Consider the following 17,772-nt stretch of genomic DNA (forward strand, 5'->3'; position numbering starts at 1 on the left):
CAAACGGTGTTCACCTCGCCGAGGTACCGTCGGAAAAGTATTAACCAGCAATATCGATTGATATATCTTATTCGAACGCGGCCACGCCGCAATTTCACTACTGGCGACACTAATGCCACCTGTCGATGTAAAAACAAACCGTCTGTAGCCGTTCTCTCCTCTCGGGCGTCTCTCGGTCCTTCAAATCATTGAGGATCAACGTTGACGGTCTCGATACTCTCGATTCGTTGAATTCGCAGTCGGAAGAACGCTTGTACGCGACATCGGCTGAATGCAGCGTCTTCATGGCTTCAACGGTAACGACTTTGTCGCCGATAACGAATCGTAGTAAGCGCGAATCATCGAGCTGAGGGGACACGTGTACGTTCTACTGCGAGTTTATCGCGCGTGGACAACGACGTCAACGACGTCTCTTCCTTGATATGCCTGGAGTGCATCGCTCGCGAGATCATCGACGTTACACTTTATCCTAGCTTCGATTAACGATTCTACTCTACGCTAGTCAACGGCGAATATGGCGGCGATGGATGGCGAAGCAAAGCTTGACGCAAGTATCATCCACTACGATTTACCAAACGTCATCGTGTCCCGATGTCTGCTTACTGAGACTCGCTGTGACGAGTATAATCGAAGGATACGATTTCATAGATACATTCTTGTCAAACATATGTTGCATTCAATGTTTTTTATTACATTCAACAGATGTATGATGATGTCACGTATGTTGTTGATCCTCAACATGTTGAGGGTGAGATGACAGTTGGTACAAAGCAGAGGTCGACTTTAGGAGAACCAGAATTTAATACATTAGACGAGCCTATTAAAGATACAATTGTAAGTAGATGTTTTGCTAACAAGAGACATAGATGACACTGCAACAGTGAAGTATTTCATCCTTGTATAATTTTGAAGCTGATATCAAAATCTATAATGGAGGTTCTACAATGAGTCGGTAATTGGTAGTCAGAAGTATTAACCAGTCTTAGGCTTGATTGCACCAACTTACTTTGACTTTAAGCAAGAAACTTAAAGTTCTCTTTGTCTCTCTTTTGCTTTAAAACGAGACAGAGAGTTTTATTCTGGCTGATATTTTTCGCAATAAGTTCTTTACCGAATTAATTGTAGGGGGCTTGTTTCATATATAGGAATGTCCAAATGTTTCGGCTCCTCATCATATTTATATTAGTGTCTAGATCCATTGTGGTTAATGTCCGAATGTTTTGGCGCACAGTCACATCTGAGATAATTAAATTTGAAAATTAAGAATATTTATTATGGAGTAAAAAATGTTCGTATATTTTCTTAAAAATGAACACAATGTCATGGCTTATTTTGAGCTATAATTAACTCAAAATTAATATAATTAACAAACGTTTCGGCTTACAAAACCTTCTTCAATGCTACAACGCAGAAATACAATCTTAAATTAACGAATAAAGAATAACGGACAATGAAAATTTAAAAACCATAAATGGTGAAGTGTCATAATATAAAAAAATATATAAAAGAATATAAAAAAATATTAAAAAATAAAAAAATTTGAACGTCAATAAGTATCCCGCCAGGTGAAATAAGATAGGAATATTTGGATACTTCAGTCAACAATAGATTAATTATGTTCAGCGATAAAATAGATTTGCCAAATTCCTCGGTTGAGATCGAGAATCCAGTTTGTCACAGATTTGTATCAAACGATTTAAGAATTCTTTAATTACAAGTATTTTATGATATTCTGTAAAACAAATAGATTTATTAAGATAATATATTATTAGTGTGAAAAAAGAGGTACAGAATAATAACTTATGGTTTAAGATTATATCTCTGCGTTGTAACACTGAAGAAGGCTTTGTAAGCTGAAACGTTTGTTAATTATATTAATTTTAAGTTAATTTAATTATAGCTCGAAATAAGCCATGACATTGTGTTAATTTTTAAGAATATTTATTATATTATATTCATAACATCTAACTTTGATCGATAATTGGTGCTCTTTACCATATGTTATATGGTTGGATCTTATGGATCCGAGCACAAGAATTGTCGTAACACTTAGAGACTTGAGTTGTAGACGTAAGTAACGCACAAGTTTCGGCGTATGACATATGACTTATTGCCGTCTCTTGGGCAACTTCTTGTGCTTATCTCTTAGTTTTAAGTTTTGCTTAAAGTCAAAGTAATATTGGTGCAACTGGGCTTTAATCCTAGTCGTACAAGTTGGCTATTAGCCAACTTCATTGATTAAGACTTAGGACTACTTAAGACTTCCAACTCATTGTAGAACCCCAGTAATACAGTTACTAATGCTGGATTCGTGAAACTTATATTTAATCTATATTGATTTATAATAAAAATAATAATTTTATTGCATGCACTTACAAATGAATTTAAATGATGTTAAAATTACAAAAAGATATAAAGTGCTAGTAAAAGGTGAAGCGACAGTGATATAGCTGATACAAGGTCTAATCTGAAATTAAAAGGCACTAATTATTTTCAAAGTATCAAAATGGTATAATTAGTATTTTAAAAAATAAATACGAAGTTTATTTTTGTAACAGTAATTCTCAAATTTGCAGATATAACAAAGAATATAATTGAGTAGATCATAATAGACTCATCATTAGCTCGGGAGAGCAAACAACAAAGATAAAAATGATTCAGTATTAAAGTATCATTTTAAAGACCACGATGTGAACAATACAACAATTGGAAAATAAAGGATCTTAACATGAAAACAATTCCCTGTGAATTTATATACTACAATTCACTATTACATTGCATCAACTGTGTCTCTTGCTGAAAACTTTCAATAGTTAATAACTATAAAATTTCAAATAGTAATATATATGAAGAGTAACTTTCAAAGGAATAACAAGATCGAAAATGTACAGACCATTTCATTATGTCATGAAAAAAGATGCCAATCTTTACATAAGGCCACGGTCAGTATGCATAGTCAGTTCTTATATTCAAGACTATCTTAAGTTCAATTTTGAGGTATCACGAACCAATCAGACGGCTGCTTTATAGACCGTCTTAAGACATTACTTAAGACGGTCTTAAAATACTGACTATGAATATCGACCTTTGTGGCGCAACGAAGTTAACCGTGCTTTAAAACAATAAAGCCTGTACTAACGTACGATTAACTTTGATCTTGGTTTGAATTGCTGTTCATCTTTTTCTAATTCTTAAAATTCTTAGAATTTGAGAAAGAATAAATTGAATCAAGACTTTTAAAATTAATTTTACATTCGTAGAAACAGAATTAAGACATAATAATAATCTTTCAATATCACTATTTATTTGTAATGAATTACATTCTAAAGTAACATACTGTAAATGACGCTCATATCCGATAACTTTTAAACTTTCATGAAAATTTTTCGTTTACGTAAACTTTAATTTTAATCTAATTAAATTTGTTGTTTTGAATAAGGTAACTCAAGGAAAAAATGTTTAAAACGAAATCTCAAAATATTTTTCAACTGAAAAATAACATACAGCAGATAATTCAAGAATTATATTCAAATTTAATCAATATAATAAACCGCCATTCTTTTATAACACGCTACTGCGCACTGGAGAATTTCCTGTATATATATTTCACATTTTTATTACATATGTGTGATATAATCATCATTCTATCTGATATAGTTGAGAGACGTTCGAGCGGTGGGCAAGAAGTTTTTCCATGTTTTATATCCTAAAGAAAAGAAAAGTTTACTAAAAGAATGTGAGTCTATGAATGACAGAACTCTGTTAGTAAAAAGGTGACTGATCATTATATAATACGTTTGCATATTTCAGGGGATTTATGGGGACCATTAATATTGTGTACTTTTATGGCAATGTAAGATATATTTACATAGATGTTGTGGATGTATATGAAAAAATTACATGTTAATTTACAATTGCACTACATTTAGGATATTGCAAGGTTCAACTGACATAGCAGATAGTTCAAACGATGGAGGACCCGAATTTGCAGAAGTGTTTGTTATTGTATGGATTGGATCTATGGTTGTTACATTGAATTCGAAATTGTTGGGTGGAAATATGTAAGTAAACGAACTCTAAATTTTGACTTACTAATTGATTTTCATTATTGAAATGATTGTGAAATTATTATGTAAATGTATGATAATGAATATATTTAAATTTACAGATCTTTCTTCCAAAGCGTTTGTGTCCTAGGGTATTGCTTATTACCGACTGCCATCGCTCTAATTTTATGCAGAATCATACTAATAGTGCAGCAAAGCAGTCTTCTATTTACTCTTAGGTTGGTGATCAGCATGATTGGATTTTTGTGGGCAACGTATGGTAAGTATAACATCAATTATAGTCAGATTATATCTTTCCATTATAAATCATTATCAAAAAGAATTATTACTTAAAAATTTATTAATATTTCAGCATCGATGGCATTCCTTGGCGACAGTCAGCCCACAGGCAGGAAGGCATTAGCAGTATATCCAATTTTCCTGTTTTATTTTGTTATATCATGGCTAGTTATATCCCACACTACATAAAACGCAACATAACAATTAATCTGTTACAAGACTGCGCATTGCTCCAACCTTCCGCGTAAATAGGGGACGTAATCAGGAGACGACGAAAAAATAATCAGAAGGTGATGCAATGTTTTTCATACATGATATTTTCCAAGTCCTGCATTTGGACGTATTCCAATATTGTGCTTTTGTGAATAATACACAAGTATAGTAGACAAGTATTTATTATTGTCTTACAACGGGAATACCAGATGACGGGATCATGGTTTTTGATGCGCTTTTTATAGGCTATTCTTGAGTGAAAAAAAACGACATTATAAATTTCATTTAATGTTATTAATTACTTTTTGATTGTAACAAAATTTCATGAAATTGCATATTATTATTATTATACGAGGGCAAATCAATAAGTATCCGTGTTAGTAATGAAGACGCAAGCTTTTTACAAAAATTTTTTTTATTTTTCAACGTAATCCCCTTTTAGGAGGATACTTTTCCCAACGCTTCTGCCATTTTTTTAACCCCTCAGAAAAATACGATTTGTCGAACTCTGCAAAATAGGCCTCTGTTTCGGCAATAACCTCCTCATTCGACGTGAATTTCTTTCCACCGAGCCACTTTTTCAAGTTTGGAAACAAGAAGAAGTCACAGGGGGCTAAATCCGGAGAGTACGGTGGATGCGGCAGCAATTCGTAGCGCAATTCGACCATGCTTGGAAATTGATAACCGCATTCGCTTGTTGTCCACTGTGAGCAATCGCTGCACCCATTGGGCCGACAGCTTTTTCATTTCCAAGTTATCATGCAAAATATTGAATACCGTTCCATACGACACGCCTACCGTCTCTGTTACTTCATGCACTTTCGTTCGGCGATCAGCGAGAATCATGTCGTGGACGATTTCCTCAGTAACGTCTGTCGGGCGGCCTGGGCGCTCCTCATCAAAAACAGAGGAACGACCACGTTTGAATTCGTTGAACCAATATTTGACGGTTGTCATAGAAGATGGTGAAGAATTCCCATAGGCGATATCCAACATCGTTTTTATTTCTTTGCACGTTTTTCCATCCAAAAATAAGAAATGAATCACAGATCGATATTGCTCTTTTTCCATTGTATTGGAAAACATCAAACTCGCTCACTACGAATTACTGTCAAATCAAAATTATTGCATGAATCACTCTGAAATTTTATATGAAAGTGAAGGTGTTGTTTGAAAGATGATAGTACACGATGGTAATGCCAACTTGCGTCGCCTGTCTTGAAACACAGGTACTTATTGATTTGTTCTCGTAGATCAAAAAGTAATTAAACCTAATAACATTAAATTAAAATGAAATTTATAAAAATACTGATATTTTCAATTATACAGTACGTTTTTCAAATTACTACAATAATTATTTAAAAAATCGATTTCTTCGAAATTATGGACCAATGGCTGAAACGGCCGGACACGTATCGGTTTTTTTCGCTCAAGAATAGCCTATATAAAGCGCATAAAAATCCCTGACCTCGTCACCTGGTGTTCCCCTTGTTAGTTATTCAATATGTCAATTATGACTATATTAAGACTTTTAATTATATTTAAATCTCACTAAATGCACACTGCAATTCAAATAAATTTATCAATACAAAAATAGATTCTTTCTCTGGAAAATTTGTCAGATTGGTATATATTTATACAGACTTGATAAGAAAAAAAAACATAGTGCATGAGCAATACTTAACGTTAATTTAAATTGCTATATCTGGATATCTCTTAAACTTCCATAAATTTTTTAACCATTTATTTTTTTTTACCAAATTCCGATTTTAATTATAACATTAAATTTAGAAAGTGCAGAAGTTCGAAGTAGATTTGTATCTTTTGTATATTATGTACATAAATTATGTTTAAATCATATGTTACAATAAAATAATACAATATAGAATATAAGAAACTTTCATTGTTTATTTCATATATGTGAAAAGTATCTTTGCAACTTCCGTAAAAGTATCTTACTGTCGTAATGTATAGAATAAGCACTCAATGATTTTTGTACTGCGATATAACTCGTCTGTAGGTCTCCAACCTGTATGTGTATCGAACAAATATGTAGTATATGTTTGGCATATGTCACAGTATATTGGAAACAATTACCTCGTAAGCTAAGTGCGCGCTATTGAAGTGCGCTTCATACACATAACTAGCGATGTTAGCTGCTGCATGAAAATATGTTCTCGCTGCGGTAACGTTTCCGTTGCGCATCTCTATCACACCGAGATTGTTGTAAGCCAGAGCATGTCTGTTATCGCTTGCGATGGCTAGTTTCAAACACTCTTCGGCCATTATCAGATCACCTAGCGTCTGAAATGGCATCCATCCTTTATAATTTATGTTTTAAAACAATGATAAGTTATACATACAATAGCAATATGAGAGATGTTGTACCACACATCAGCCACATTCTCATCAGTAGCGAGATTTAATGCTCTTTCAAAGCATGATATAGTATGATCGTATTGCTGAGCATAGAAGCAACAAAGCCCGAGATTGTTAAACAACTCGGCGTTATGTACGCCCATTTGCAAAAGGCGCCTGGAACATATATACGTTTATTTATCGAAATTTAATATTATTATGTACAAGATTGGGAAACAACGTCGTTACTTGTAACATCATTGCAATTTTTTTTCAGTAATGGGTAACGATAATATTTCCTTATTTAACGGTAACATTAACTTGGTAACTTTGTTGTTATTTTGTTATATGAGTAACAAATATAATCGTTACTTTTATCATGTATTTATACATGTACAATGTATGTGTCTGCATAAGCGAATTTCAAAAGAAGAAAGTTTGACCATGTTGCGATTAATTACAAAGCCGTCATAATCACTAGATAGATCCCGCATTAAACTGGTAAATTAGTGATCAAAACAATTTTATGCCTTCTTATTGATTATGTTCTCACATGTACAATTTAATAAGATTCTTATTATTTAATTTTATTTAGCCATTCTAAAAAAAAAAGAGATCAAAATTTGATGAAAAAGTAACAGAAATTGTAACGATTCGTTACTTGTTGAATAACGATAACGAATTATTTTTATAAAGTAACTTTCCCTTATGTATAAATAAAGCATTGAAGATAATAGCTTGATCAAAAAGTTTCCGGAATTCATTCAGAAAATTCAAAATACAAGTTTATTCATCAAAAGTGATATTGTCCCCTTCAAAGTACTCTCCATCGACTGCAACGCACTTATGCCAGCGCTTGATCCAGCTCTCGAAACATTTCTGGAACTCTATTATTGGTATAGCCATCAGAGCCGTCTTCGATTTTTCCATTACCTCCTTTCGGCTGTTAAAACGCGTTCCCCGCAGGTTTTTTGACTCGATTGAACAGAAAAAAATCGCAGGGAGCCATATCGGGTGAATTCGATGGCTGTTGGATGGTATTCGTTGTTGCAAACTCGTTGCAAATTCAAATCTATTTTTAAAACTGTAAAAAATCGAAAACACGCGCAGAGGTAGATGTACTCAAGACGGCGTAATTTTTACAAATGTCAAGCTATGGCGATAAAATTTGATGGAAATGTCAATGATAGATGTGGCAACCTAGTCAAAAAAAAGAACTCAAATCAGCTGACTCAGAGCATCACCTGATGGTCTCTTCCGGAAACTTTTTGATCAAGCTGGTATGTACCTAATCATTTAAGTCCGATTGCACCAACTTTGATTTTAAACGAGGCTTTAAACTCTGCCTATCTGTGTCTCTTTCGATTTTAAAACGAGACAGATAGAGTTTAAGTCTCGCTTAAAATCAAAGTAAAGTTGGTGCAACCGAATCTTAGTGAGTTTAAAAAAATAAATCATTGCAAAATAAAAAGAGTGCATACGATCTACTCATATCTCTTCAATGTTTAACTTTATATATATTACGTTTAATATATATATGTAATAACCTGTAATAACGCAAAGCTAGCTCCGGTTGATCATTGTAAAAATGATGCATGCCTATACTGGCAATTGCCTCGGTATGAGAAGCGTCTTCTTGCGCGATCACCTTGTAATATTTCATGGACATCGTCGCGTTATTCAGACCCTCGAATATGCGGCCCATCTCCGTGAGGATCGTAACATCGTTCGCGAAGTGCTCGAGGCCTCTCTTACATGTATCCAGAGCAGCCACTGGCTGATCGAGCCGAATATAGACTCTGATCAGCCGCAAGACCGTTTCGATGTTTTTATGATCCTTCAACGCCGACTTGAATTGTTGCTCTGCATCTCTTACCAATCCTAAAGTATAATAACACTTTCCCAGTTGAACTTTCCACCACCAATCTTTATATTGACAGACCTGCGTTGCCTGAACAGCCAAGTCCAGTGCCTGTGATATATTCAATGAATATATTTTAATATTTAATTAAAAATATTATAATAGTAATAATCCGTCAATATAATGTTTATACTCACGTATCTCGCATCATGCTCGTGATAATATATATATTCGAACAATGGTTTTGCTATGCTTTGCTGATTAGCGTATTTAGTTATGTTCAATCGCGATAATTGGATAAATGGTCCACCAGGTTCTGTCAACATTGACGCTGTGCCAAGCCTTGGAGGAAAAGACCTCGTTTAATCTTTTCTTGATTTACAATTAAGATTACGCGCATATAAGTCATATTGTATAATATACCTAACACTGCGCCCTGAACTTGCTGTAATTGGCCTAGCAGTCATTGCTGTTCTCGGTGTTCTCAATGCCTGCTCAATCGATTGAGACATTGCTGCTTGTGTGGCAGGCCGTATTACTCCAGTAACAGGTCTGCCTTTAAGATATTAATATAGGATTTAATTTTAAAATGCATGAATAAAAATTAGAAAAAGGTTGTAATTTTCTCAGATGAATTCTGACAAACCGGATTGTGTTTTAGGCCGTACTCCTTGACCAGTGTAACTAGTGCCAGGATTTCTCAATGAAGTACCCGGTCTGGGCATCGTCGATATCGCATAATTATCTAATAAGGTCTCGGCGATTCCCTCTTCCTCGCCTTCAATATCGTCCACGTAAACTTGCAGCGTTAAAGCACGCATTTTCAGGACCCATACGGCCTGGTAACGAAGTCATATGTCACGATTGATTCGTAAACAATTACTATTTTATGCATAAGAAATAAAGAGAAATATACCTGATCTAGCGGATTTTTTCTCAACAAATCCGTGCATATTGCAGCGCACGCCTCGTACTTTTGTCGACTGAATAAGCTCAAAGCGGTAAATAATTCCATGTTCGACAAAGCCTGAATTTCCTCGGAATGGAATATGTATCATTGCATTGATCCGATTATTATAGAGTACTATACTATACCTTGAGTAATCATTTTCCTTACAGCTGTCGTACAAACACAAGCGAAATTATTGATTATTTCAAGTTATTTCTTTACTTTATAGGTGAGAGCGGTTTACCCCCATTTCAGTTGGTCACTAACCAACCAACCAACGTTCTAGTGACTAGAAATGACTTAATTCAATTCCTCATATTCTGCGAAAAACATCTATATATACTTTATTTTTTTACATGATCGTTGAATAGTTAAAAATAATTATTTAGTAAAAAAATTTAAACTTTGAATGAAAATTCCGAAAAAATTCTATAAGCTTAATTAGATTAAAATGAACATTTTTTTGTCTCTTAGATTTTTTTTATAAAATCAATAATTTTTGAGATAAAAAAAAGTCCTTGAGTCCAATCTTGAAAAATGACTATTTTTATGAATTTTTTTCTCACAAACTTTTCAAATTTTCTAATGAGTATGAAAAACGAAAATATTCGGCTTTTCTTAAACTTCTTAAAGCGGCTTTTCTTAAACTTTTTAAACTTCTTAAACGAGAATTTTATTTTATTTTATTCTATAATGTTATTAATAGTGAAAACTTTATTATCATAATGAGACTCTTAAAGGCACGTCTGCGCTCTGACGAAAATGAGAAGTTTCATAAATGTTTGTTTAACGTTTACATAAGCGTTTGCAGAAATTCGTTGAGAATTCAGAACCGGTCAATAGAGTGTTCATAAATAATGTAATTTTGTTACAATTTTATTTAAAAAATTGCATTTGCGCATAATGCAATTGATCAATCGATAAATTAAAAAATTTACCGATGCTTTTGTTTGACTTAATTCGGATTTGAAATGTTTGGTTTGTAAAACTTCTAATAAATGCGTAAATAAAGATGATGATAATGATAATAAAGATGATTTCAAGACCTAAAAGTGTAATAAAAATATTAAAAACTCTGTTATTAATATTTATATTCCAGAGCAAAGCAGAAATTGCAACGCTGCAATGTTTGGAAGGCATTCTCTGACGAAAATAAAAAGTTTCATGAGCGTTTAGTGTTAAGTTTGTTAAACTCAGACATTTTATAAAAAAAAAGGACATTTTATAACAAAATTTTTCACTGAAGACTCTCATCATACTGCGCCTTTTATCCTATTCGATGTAGTTTTTTTTTAATACGAGAAATCGAATTTCACTGTGTCCCTTTAGTGGCGATGTTGTGCATTGCTTAAAAATTAGATATGTAGAAGAATGTTTGCTAAATAAAGGAAAAAGGTTTGTGTTATGGAGTTGAAGAAAAAACATTTTTTGGGCGTCTTTAAGCTGTGCTTTGCGTAAACGCCTTACAAAATGTTTACTAAGACTCAATAATTCGCATTGAAACAGCGTTTGTTGAACGGAAGAAAAATGCTTGTCTCATTGAGAAAAGCGTTTGCTAAATGTTTGAAAAGTCTGATAGTGAACTCTCTGCACGAAGGTGCATCAGCGTTTACTGAGCATCTGTGAAAAGTGTTACTTTAGCATTACAGAACTTTCATGAAATGATATATACTGTATTTTATAACCGTTCTGAAAGTGTTTCAAACTCAAGGTGTTCTGTAAGCATTTTTATAAAGCGTTTAGAAACATATCAATTCTTAAAAAATCGTCATCGAACGTCATCGAACGTCGTCAACATTTTAAGTTCCGTATTTTTGCCAGGGCAAAATCAACATACCTTCCTGTGGAGGAAAGTCTCGAATTGTTCGACTGCAACATGAAACGAGTTTTTTAATTCATCGATTGATCAATCGCACTGTGCACAAATGTAATTTTGTTCCATAAAAGTTGCATTTGCGCATAATGCGATTGATCAATCGATAAATTAAAAAATTCACCCATGTTCTTGTTTGGCTTAATTCGAATTTAAAATGTTTGGTTTGTAGAACTTTTAATAAATGCGTAAATAAAGATGATGATAATGATAATAAAGATGATCTCAAGGCCTAAAACTGTAATAAAAATATTAAAAATTCGTGTGTTATTAATGTTTATATCCCAGAGCAAATATTTCAATTTTCAAACAAGCGCTATGCCCAGTCGCAATATTAGTTCACAATTCGGTGTTGAAACATTAGCTGTGTTCGGCGGACTCAACAGTTGAGTGTTATTGATTTATTTTTCGAGATCTAAAATATTGATTGAATGATTTAAAAGAATACACCAATAACAGCGAGTGCTCACTCAAACTCAACTGTTGAGTCCGCTGAATGCAGCCATAAGGTGCGTCCAGAAGCATAACCGCTCACTGAGCGCTCAGTGAAGCTCTTGTACCTGTTTGGTCTATATTTTTAGATCTAATGGAATATCAGATGCAAGAGCTCATTGAGCGTTCAGTGAGCGGTCGTGCTTCTGGATGTACCCATTTAGTATGAGATATTCCACCGCGAGTTTGTGCCATTTATGCATCTATCGTGTATGCAGATGAAATGTAAAAAAATTGAAGTTCGTGTTGAGGGCAACACTAAACCGCAAAGGTGTCTAAAAAAAAGTGGTCAAGAATATCATTAATTATGACGTTTTTGATTTAAAAATTTTGAAAAAATGACCCGACATGTATGTTTATAAAAGGGCTACCGTTGGAAAGGGGAGGATTTGTAGATTACAAAAATGGTAGGGTGCCATCTTTAAAATGCTCACAACACAAAATGCTTTGACAGCTAGGATAAAGAGGGTGAGTAATGAATGAATTTTTGTTCATTAAATGCACCCATGGCGTAGTTCAATAATTTTTGCACTAGATTAATGTTTACTCTTTATGACGGAATAGGGTAGCTTTTAAAAAACTGGTCCAAAACATTGGAGGCATCCGAGCGACGTTTCCGAACGCAGCCAATTGTCTGCATGTTACTATAATGTCGGTATATTCGAAAGTGTTGAAGACAAATTTACGGTAAGTTGCCAGCATCATAAGCAATCACAGATTTGTGCGATTGTATTGAAACATGCTTTGCTATCTGAACAGTTAGTGCATTTCTAAGCAACTTTTTGAAGTAAATTGCTTGCCTATTACGACAGCATAACCATAAAATCAGTAAAATGTAGCAATAGTAATGGCAGTAGTAACATAATCATGAATGTAATAATAATTAAGGTAGTAATCGATGCAACGGTATGATTGGTATTTGTTTTTAATCGTGTGAAATGAATATGTATCATGGCGGATTTTTAATTGATATATACATATATAGTGGATCACATACATAGTGGAAGATGGATATATATTAATATTTGATGTAATCCTTTGATTTGTAGGAACGTGAATGGATAAAATTATCAGATACATTCCTGATATGCTCTTGATCTATGAAATAAATTTTTTCATTTATTAGAAAATTATAATTGTGATGGCATTTATTGATAAAAATCACGTAAGGTTAGTGAAAAAGTAACAATAACAACTGTTATTGTAGCAATTTATGTAGTTGTTATTTATTATGTATATGAGCATTACCATTGTAGTATACAAGAAGCATTCGAACAATTTTTCGGGATCAAAACTATAGAAGAGCAATGTACCGAGCAATCTTTGACACGTTTACACAATGTTTTTTTGGTAATTAAACGTTTTTCCTCTCAAAAATGTAATGTTTTTTATGATTTTTTTCTTACAAAAATATAATTGGATACAGGCAACAGAGAATGGGGAGATGGACTCTTCTCAACTATATGATGCTTTTCGTGATATCCTCGAAATAAACATGTCACAGGACGAATTTCAAGTTTTATTCAATAAAGTCAGTTAATCTCTGCCTTCTTTCAATTTTTAAAAAATGTTTTTAAAAATTTAATTGTCAATTCAGATAGATACGAGACTTAATGGCAAAGTAATATGGGATGAATTCATTTCTTACTTACTGATAGAATTTCGGAATATAGACACTAGTTTGAAGTCGCAAATGGAAATACCATTAATGAGTTTACCCAAATTGTTAAGAACGCATCATCGCACTCCTGTGTGCAGAATTACATTTTGCCCGGAAGTTTTGCCAGTATGCGGTCAACATTAAAAATTTGCCTGGTGAAACATTTCTTAGAATTGTTCTATAATTTTTCAGTTAGAATTCCATATAAATTTCAGAATTTTCCAAAATTTTTATATAATTTTGTTAACTTTTTAGAAAATTTCTCAGATTTTTTATAGATTGGAACTTTCAAAAGTGCAAAAAATCTATATCTTTTCTAAAATTCTTTATATGTATACAGAGTATCCCAAATATTTTAAATATTTCATTAAGCTTTCTCAAAAACTATGGTAGATTATGGAAAAATGTTTCAAATAAAAGTTATATGGTTCGGAGAGAGTCATAAGAAGGTACTATTGACTTTGAATGGCATCGCCAAGGTTAGGTCACATCAATTTTTTTTAATGGAACATTCTATTTTTGATGGCAGAATCTAATAGCTGGTCAAGAGCTTTTCAAAACACTACAATAGAATTATTTTTTATTAAGTACTTTTCGAATTATAAGGCTTGAAAGTTGTGTCGCTGACATTAGCATTACGCAAGGTATCCGATCGATAACTAAAACCTCTCAGATCATGTCCTGGATAACATTTATTATTTTAATTTTTACGTAAAAATGGTTTTTAGTGTAAAAATGAAAATAACAGGTACAACCTCCAATGGCCTTGATCTTAATAAATGTTGTTTATGATCCTGAACAATATTCGAGAGGTTTTAGCCGTTGGTCGGACACTTTGCGTAATGCTAATGCCGGTGATACTGGAATGCTGATACTTTCAAGCCTTATAATTCGAAAGTACTTAATGAAAAATAACTTTATTATAGTGTTTTGAAAAACTCTTGACACCAGCTATTAGATTCTGCTATCAAAAATAGGGTGTTCCATTAAAAAAAAATCAATATAACCTTGACCTGATTTTAACGACGCCACTCAAGGTCAAATCAATGGTATCTTTTTATGTCTCCTTCCGAATCATACAACTTTTGTTTGAAATATTTTTCTGTATCTACCATTTTTTTGAGAAATCTTAATGCATTATTTAAAATAATAATAAGGGACCCTGTTCTATTTTTAATACTGTATTTTCTTATATTGGCAACTATTTTTACCAACATGAGAAAATGCGGTACTAAAAAATTTTGAAAAAATTCTCATAGTTCTACGAGAAGAAAATAAACATTTTTTTGTTGCTTGCTATTTTTCTGTAAAGTTGATAGTATTTGAGTAAAAAATTATTAAAAACCAATTCGGTGATTTTTAGTAATTAATATCTTATTAACTATTGTAAAAATTGTAAAATGATAGAGGAGTTTCCGATTCAGCTTAGTCCGCTCTATCCTTATATGATCCCTACGAGAATTTTATTTATTATTTATCAAACATCTTGTATATATATGTATATATTTATATGTATACATTTACATACACCTTGTATATATATATATATATATATATATATATATATATATATAGATAGATAGATAGATAGATATATACATACACAGAGTGTTTCATTTTAAGTGATATGTTTGATATATATTTTTTTTTATCTCGCAAATCGATGATTTTATTGAAAAATTTTTCGAACGAAAGTTTCATGGCTTGAAGGTGAACACATGATGTAAATGTGACTTGACCTTGAGTGATCTTGTCAAAACCAGGTCAAGATCATTAATGTTTTTTAAAATGGAAATTCCTATTTTTTATTACATATTCTTGTAGCTTATCTCGAGAGCTTTCCAAAACACTATAATAAAGTTACTTTCCGTTAAGTACTTGTTAAATTATAAGGCAAGATTGGGACTGATCCGACTAACTAAGACAAGACTGATCACTGATCCGGCCAACTAAGGCAGGGATCGGTAGATGGGCACTGCTCGCGGGCGCGAGCAGTTGCCCGCAGACAATAGTTGAATACGTTGGGTAAATAGTTGAACATCTTTGGGCAATAAATGCTATGAGGAAAAATAATAAGTGTTACATGGAAAACATATTTTCTTTCTCTTGTATAATTTCTATTTATTTGTAATAAAAAAAGTGCGATTGAAAAATTGTTTTTCTAATTATCTTATTTTTTAATTTTTCTTAAATGTTGAACAGTAATTGTAAAAAAGAAAAAACATATATAGACATTTTATACATAATGCAAAAGAATTTCAGACACTCAGGAAAAGTATTAAAAAATTATTCTTTTATACAAATTTAGATAATTCCAAATTAGTATGAAATAATAACAATGTAGGTTTCGAATAAATGTTTCTTAATTCGTTTTTTACAAATTCATATTTAATTGATAACAATCTAATATTGTTTGTGACATATCAGGTGTTATAGTCCTGGCACAATTTAAATGAAGTATTGCGTTTAAATGCGAATCGTAAAAGTCTGCCCAGTTTTGACTTATTTAATTTCATTATAGAAAATAATTGTTCGCATGAATAAATAGAGCCAAACATACTTATTATTTTGCAGCGTGAACATGTAATCGGGAAAAATGCTCTTATGATACATATGAATAAAATTGCATAATGTCAGTTGTTGTGTAGAAACAATTTTTGAGTAAAATGTCACATCTCAAATCAATTAATTCTAATTGTATATCTGCGGAAATGATATTAATATCAATAATATGAAAGGTGTCATAAAGATAAGAAAATTTACTTTTAAAACGTGCATTTCTCTGAAGTCAAATTCATTATGCAATAATTGAAATGAATTTATATAATTTCGTTTTGCTCGTCTTTAATGTATATAACAACAGATAATAAATTTGGAAAATGTAATAACTGTCGGCATGGAAATTGATTAATCTATAAATTAAGTTTCATTTTAAAAGACTGAATTTGATCGAATATATGAACTATTAATTTAGCCTTGTCTTGTAAATGACAATTTAATGTATTCAAATGATTAGTGATATCCGCAAGAAAAGCAAGATCAGTGATTCAGAAAGGCTGTGATAGTTCAGGCACAGATTTATTTTTTATGACATTGTGTTAATTTTTAAGAAAATATACGAGCATTTTTACTCCATTTTATTTTTTATTTCTAAAAATATAGCTATTTCTTCGTACAAATGAAAGAAACGTTCAAGTTTTATCTCGACTAAGCCATCTTTTTGCAAAAATAGGAGATATCAGTATAGTCTGACTCTAAAAAAGATAAAAATTCGCGAAATTGACGATGGTTCAATCCTGTAGTCCTAATGAAATTTACAACTTTAATTACAATTTTCATTACTTTGTCATACTTTAAAGATTTTGCTTCTTGATGAATTATACAATGAATTGAATGAATTTCTTGTATTGATTGCCTCATAAATTTAGACTTCAAACGTCCTACGAAGCCCGCATTACGTCCAACTGCTGCAGCACCATCAGTAGCAATTGAAGTCAATTTGTCCCAAGACAGATTTATACTTTCCACCGCTTCTTCAACATTAGACAATATGTCCTCCTGTTGTCGTATCTTTTATAGGTATATTCAAAAGTTCTTCGGTAACAGACAGATTGCTATCCACACCATGAATAAAAATTGCTAATTGTGCGGTATCAACGATGTCAATACTTTCGTCGAGAGCTAATGAAAAGGCAATAAAACTCTTTGCTTTTAATAGCAATTGTCGCTCAAGATTTTCACCTAATTTTTCAATGCGACGTGTCATAGTTCGAGAAGACAGATTAATTGATTTGAATTTATTAATGTTATCCGAACATACTGTCTCTGCCGCAATCATTCAATACATTGTTTGATAAATGAACCAATGCTGGACGCGATTCACGTGCAATAAGATGGGCAATTTTGTAACTAGCACACAAAGTAAGTTTATTTAAAACTGATTCTTCTTCCTATTAGAAAAATATCTTTATGTACATATTTTTATATTTAATAGAAGAAAAGATGCTATTAGAGGAGAAT

At 32.4% G+C, this 17,772-nt stretch overlaps 2 protein-coding genes and 1 long non-coding RNA gene across 4 annotated transcripts; 2 read left to right on the forward strand and 1 right to left on the reverse strand.

Moving 5' to 3' along the window:
• Positions 1-92: 92 nt before the first annotated feature.
• Positions 93-9,698, forward strand: LOC105152364 (protein YIPF6). 2 transcript variants are annotated; one of them, XR_846942.2, is made up of 8 exons: positions 93-547; positions 703-834; positions 3,658-3,736; positions 3,811-3,853; positions 3,930-4,061; positions 4,169-4,326; positions 4,420-4,636; positions 9,440-9,698. XR_846942.2 is itself a non-coding variant. In XM_011066599.2 (7 exons), exons 1-7 carry the CDS (start codon positions 515-517, stop codon positions 4,533-4,535), a joined length of 693 nt encoding a protein of 230 aa, XP_011064901.1. In that variant the 5' UTR covers positions 93-514; the 3' UTR covers positions 4,536-5,598. The 2 variants fall into 2 exon arrangements, 1 of the variants encoding a protein (XP_011064901.1); XM_011066599.2 differs by lacking the exon at positions 9,440-9,698 and having other exon boundaries at positions 4,420-5,598.
• Positions 6,443-9,941, reverse strand: BBS8 (tetratricopeptide repeat protein 8). The gene is made up of 8 exons (XM_011066574.2): positions 9,695-9,941; positions 9,425-9,617; positions 9,202-9,334; positions 8,976-9,120; positions 8,465-8,889; positions 6,923-7,094; positions 6,657-6,863; positions 6,443-6,588 (listed from the first exon to the last, which is right to left on the reverse strand). Exons 1-8 carry the CDS (start codon positions 9,791-9,793, stop codon positions 6,472-6,474), a joined length of 1,491 nt encoding a protein of 496 aa, XP_011064876.2. The 5' UTR covers positions 9,794-9,941; the 3' UTR covers positions 6,443-6,471.
• Positions 9,942-10,074: 133 nt separating this feature from the next.
• On the forward strand, positions 10,075-13,424 carry LOC147908001 (uncharacterized). Its single transcript, XR_015546801.1, has 3 exons — positions 10,075-12,560; positions 12,657-12,779; positions 13,142-13,424. It is a non-coding gene; the product is annotated as an uncharacterized LOC147908001 (long non-coding RNA).
• The last annotated feature ends 4,348 nt before the right edge of the window (positions 13,425-17,772 follow it).

The sequence above is a fragment of the Acromyrmex echinatior genome, chromosome 11 (assembly GCF_024713525.1).
Source record: "Acromyrmex echinatior isolate Ae372 chromosome 11, ASM2471352v2, whole genome shotgun sequence".
Lineage (NCBI taxonomy): Eukaryota > Metazoa > Arthropoda > Insecta > Hymenoptera > Formicidae > Acromyrmex > Acromyrmex echinatior.